General features: G+C 41.9%; 1 protein-coding gene across 1 annotated transcript; it reads left to right on the top strand.

The window, feature by feature from the left end:
- The first annotated feature begins 1,548 nt into the window (after window positions 1-1,548).
- On the top strand, window positions 1,549-3,997 carry LOC148554107 (uncharacterized). The gene is made up of 5 exons (XM_088494992.1): window positions 1,549-1,994; window positions 2,118-2,555; window positions 2,666-2,789; window positions 2,892-3,174; window positions 3,747-3,997. Exons 1-5 carry the CDS (start codon window positions 1,549-1,551, stop codon window positions 3,995-3,997), a joined length of 1,542 nt encoding a protein of 513 aa, XP_088351118.1.
- The last annotated feature ends 459 nt before the right edge of the window (window positions 3,998-4,456 follow it).

The following is a 4,456-nucleotide window of genomic DNA, read 5'->3' as shown; positions in this document are numbered from 1 at the left end:
ACTTTTTAACTGTGCAGTAATCAAATTATACAATTGAATATGGAGACATGGATGAGAACTGCCAAAGGAGAAAATTCAGTTAGTGATGAAGAGAGTGACAATGAGGTACTAGTCGAGGAAGAGGACATCAAAAAAGGGAAGGAAGCATGCGCTAAAAGCCTCATAGGCCGTGTTTTTGCGGACAAAAAGTTTTCTGTGGGCACTATGGAGAACGCTTTTAGAACCATATGGGGTAGACCAGAAGGATTCAGAATCTCGGATAGAGGAGGTAACAAATTTCAATTTTTCTTTGACAATGACAAGGATCTGATGCGGATTGAAAAATGTTCTCCATGGCTATTTAAAGATTATGTTCTTCATGTGAGGAGATGGAACGACTCTGATCGAAGGGAGGAAAGTGAGATGCAAGGCTTCCCAGTATGGGCTCAATTCTGGGGTTTGCCAGAATGCTATAAAACTGTAGAAGTTGGAAGGAAATTGGCTGAAAAAATTGGTGCGGTTATAGAGATTGGCTTCTATGAAATGAAGGGTGGAGACTCCAGGATAATAAAAGCAAGGGTAGAAATAGATGCATCAAAAAAATTCAAATATCACCTTTGTATGATTGGCCCTGATCAACAGGCTGTTGAAATTGGTGTGGGGTATGAAAAAATTGGGAGATTCTGTACCTATTGTGCACGGATAGGGCATGAGCCAAAGGAGTGTGAATTACTCCTTACGGATTCAACAATGAACTCAGTGAGGCAAGACAAAATTGGGGATGGGATAAAAGCTAACCAGATGGGTAGGAGGATTGAAGTTGAATGCAATGGTTATAATGTGCCTGGTTCTAACCTGAATGACCAAGGGGAGAAACCGAAGAAAAAATCTATGCCTAGCTGGTTACTTAATAGCCTTTCAGGTCTCTCTATGAAAGAAACGGTGGGTGACAAAATGGCCCCAGAGGTGACTAGTTCTCATTCAAAGAGCAACTCTTTGATGGAGAATCGGGAGCGAATTTGGTAGACATAACCTTATCAAGTACCAAGTAAACATAAGAGGGAGCGCAACCCCTTATGGCTGTAGAAAAGGTTCAAAATGTTGATCAAACTAACACACTAAAAAAGGAGCGAATCAAGATCAAGCAGATAGCACGAAGAAAAACAGAGGGTCCTCACATCAAATGTGGGGTGAAGAGAAGATTCAATGAGAAAGAATTTTCTTGGAAGAGATCCAGAACACTCCTGAAGAGGTGGAGGGCACCGGCCGTCAAACGGTGCCCCAAGAGCCATGAGAGTTCTAACGTGGGATTGTCGGGGTTTAAGGAGACCCCTGACATTCCATAATTTTAAATAAATTTGTAGATCCCACTCCCCGCGGTTGGTTTCATCTGTGAAACAAAAAATCAGCCTCGTCGTGTGGAGAACAAGTTAAGGGCATGTGGTTTTGGTGATTGATTTCTGTGCAATCCTAATGGCACAGCAGGTGGCCTAGCATTGACATGGAAAAAGGGCACTAAGGTGGTAGTAACAAACTTGGGTGATTTCTTTATTGCTGCAAAAATTAAGGATGGATGTTACTAGGCAGGAGGAATGGAGACTAATTGGTGTTCATTTTAGCAGCATAGAACAGATCCGACTTCAGCAATTTGAAGAGATCAAACCTGTCCTGCAACAATTTCAAGGAAAAACCATCATTTTTGGTGACTTTAATGCTATAAAGAATACCCAAGAAAAGGAAGGTGGATGTTTGACTTCAGAACCTTCTATGACAGCATTCAATTCCTTTATAGATGACAATAGTTTACTGGATTTGGGAATGGTTGGAAGACCATTCACCTGGTCAAATAGAAGGAGAAGATATAAGCTTATTCAAGAGAGGCTTGACAGGGTCTTGGCAACATTGGAGTGGTGTGAGTCTTATCCTACAGCTACAGTAAGACTACAAGAGGATGGCTCAGATCATGCCCCTTTACTGCTGGATTCTAATCCTCCTATGGAGAAAACAAAACACAGGTTTAAGTTCCAGGAGAGATAGTGTTGGAATACTGAGGTAAGGGGAATAGTTGAGGAGTCGTACAAAGCGAAAGTTGTGGGTTCCCTTATGTTTATTCTTGCCCAAAAACTAAAGAAATGCAGACATTCACTCGTGCGATGGCAGCAAACTTCTCGGTCAAATTTCCTACAACAAATCCGGGAACTCAAGGACCGATTGGAAGATCTGAGATCCTCTGGAATTCAAGGGGGTGAGCAGGTTCTGGAGATTGAAAAGCAGCTCGAGGTGGCCTACCTAAATGAGGAAAGCTATTGGAAAGACAAGTCAAGAATAAAATGGCTAAAAAATGGGGACCGCAACACCAAGTTCTTCTACCAATTTGTTCAAGTCAGATGCCGTAGTAATAAGATCTGGAGTTTGGTTGGTGAAAATGGGGTGGTGGCAAACACAAATGAGGGTATTGCGAAAGTAGCTGAGGATTACTTGAAAAGTATCTTCTCAGCCTCTGTTATTCAGGATCCGAGCCAGGACTTTGAAGAGTTTGAATCGAAGGTAACTCCAAGTATGAATCAGAAACTTCTGTGACCTATTTCTATGGAGAAGGTTAAAAGAGCAGCATTTAGTGTGCATCCATAGAGCGCCTCGGGGATGACGGATTTACATCTAAGTTTTTTCATACATTTTGGAGCAGTGTGGGTGGAGATATTTTCTCGGCTGTGAAGAGTTTTTTTACAGGAGGCAGATTACTTAGGAGCTTCAACCATACCCAGATCTATCTTATTCCTAAAGTTTCCGATGCCAAAGACATGTCCCAGGTGAGACTCATTAGCCTCTCTACAGTAGTCTATAAGATTATCTCAAAAATTCTTGTCCATAGACTGCAACACTTTATGAATCTCTTAGTTAGTCCGAACTAGAGTGCCTTCCTGAAAGGTAGACTGATTTTGGACAATGTTCTTATTGCGCATGAAGTTATGCACTACCTAAAAATGAAGAGACTTGAGAATGTAGCTAAGATGGCAATTAAACTGGATATGAGCAAAGCGTACGATCGCGTAGAGTATCCTTTTCTTTGGTTTATGATGGAACGACTAGGGTTTGATGCAAGATGGATTGGGTGGATTAAAGAGGTTGTTACGACTGTTTTTTACTCAATTGTTGTGGAAGGTCAACCATTTGGCTATTTCAGGCCAAGTAAAGGTATCCGGCAAGGTGACTCTCTCTCCCCGTATCTTTTTCTCTTCTGTGCGAAAGATCTCTCCTTCCTGCTACACAAAGAAGAGCAAAACAAGAGCTTACAAGGGATCCAAATCACTAGAAGGTGCCCGACTGTTAACCACCTCCTCTTTGCAGACGACTCTATCCTCTTTTGTAAAGCGTCTCCTAACTGTTGTGATAGTATTCTGGATCTACTAGGTGATTATGAAAGGTTTAGTGGACAAACAGTCAACCAAAATAAGTTGGCTATTTTCTTTAGTAAAAACACCCCCCAGAATACCAGAAGCCTACTGGCTGAGAACCTAAATATCCAACATATTGGGGCCCAAGATAAGTATCTGGGTCTACCTTCTATAATCGAGAGATAAAAAAAGGCAACATTTGGGGCTATTAAAGACAGAGTTCGAAAAAGATTTGAAGGTTGAAAACGTAAACTACTCTTAGTTGGAGGGAGACATGTCCTAATTAAGGGGTGGGAGAAGCTGTCCCTATCTACACCCTATCATGCTTCAAACTGCCTGACTCTTTAATTCAAAAAATTCACGGTATTTTAGTTTGCTTTTGGTGGGGTCAGAAGGGAGAGGAACGGAGGATTAGTTGGGTCAGTTGGGATATGATGACTAGGCCGAAAATGGAAGGAGGCCTGGGATTTAAGAACTTGAAGGCACAAAACCTGGCACTTCTAGGCAAACAATGCTGGAGAATAGCAACACAGCCTAATTTGATATTGGCTAGAATCCTAAAAGGCAAGTACTTTCGCTATACAGATATTATGAGAGCAGAGGCAGGAAACTTACGGTCCTAGAGCTGGAGAAGCATTCTGGAAGGGTGAAAGGTCACCGAGAAAGGCTTAATCTAGCAAATAGGTTCTGCTTCTAAGGTGAACATCTTCTCTGATCCATGGGTTCCGCCTCAGCAACAATTTACCCTTCCCATCAGGTTAAACTCCTTTGCCACGAATCAACCTGTCTCACAGGTCAGTCACCTGATGCATGAAAACAACGAATGGAATCAACAGCTCATTGCCTCAATTTTTCCACCAGCCATCACCCAACAAATTTTAGCAACAAAAATTGGGGAACACAGGGATAAACTTACCTGGTTGTTCAACAAATCAGGTAAATATGAAGTCTCTTCTGGTTACAGAATAGCTTTTACCTTCAACCACGAACCATCTGAACTTCATCCACATCTCCAGCAAAGACAAGGGATTTGGCGTGATCTCTGGAAGACTAAAGCTCCACCAAAAATCCTCTTTTTTCTC

The sequence above is a fragment of the Arachis ipaensis genome, chromosome B7 (assembly GCF_059453495.1).
Source record: "Arachis ipaensis isolate K30076 ecotype BB chromosome B7, ASM5945349v1, whole genome shotgun sequence".
Taxonomy (NCBI): Eukaryota; Viridiplantae; Streptophyta; class Magnoliopsida; order Fabales; family Fabaceae; genus Arachis; species Arachis ipaensis.
The sequence above is the reverse complement of the archived record's forward strand: the minus strand, read 5'-3'. Positions and strand labels throughout refer to the sequence as shown.

Excerpts from the sequence above, each read along its gene's own strand:
- LOC148554107 (XM_088494992.1), top strand. The coding sequence starts at position 1,549 with ATGGATGTTACTAGGCAGGAGGAATGGAGACTAATTGGTGTTCATTTT. Across the intron at positions 2,556-2,665 it reads AGTATGAATCAGAAACTTCT|TGTGGGTGGAGATATTTTCT; the intron begins GTGACCTATTTC and ends ATTTTGGAGCAG. Across the intron at positions 2,790-2,891 it reads ATGCCAAAGACATGTCCCAG|AGTGCCTTCCTGAAAGGTAG; the intron begins GTGAGACTCATT and ends AGTCCGAACTAG.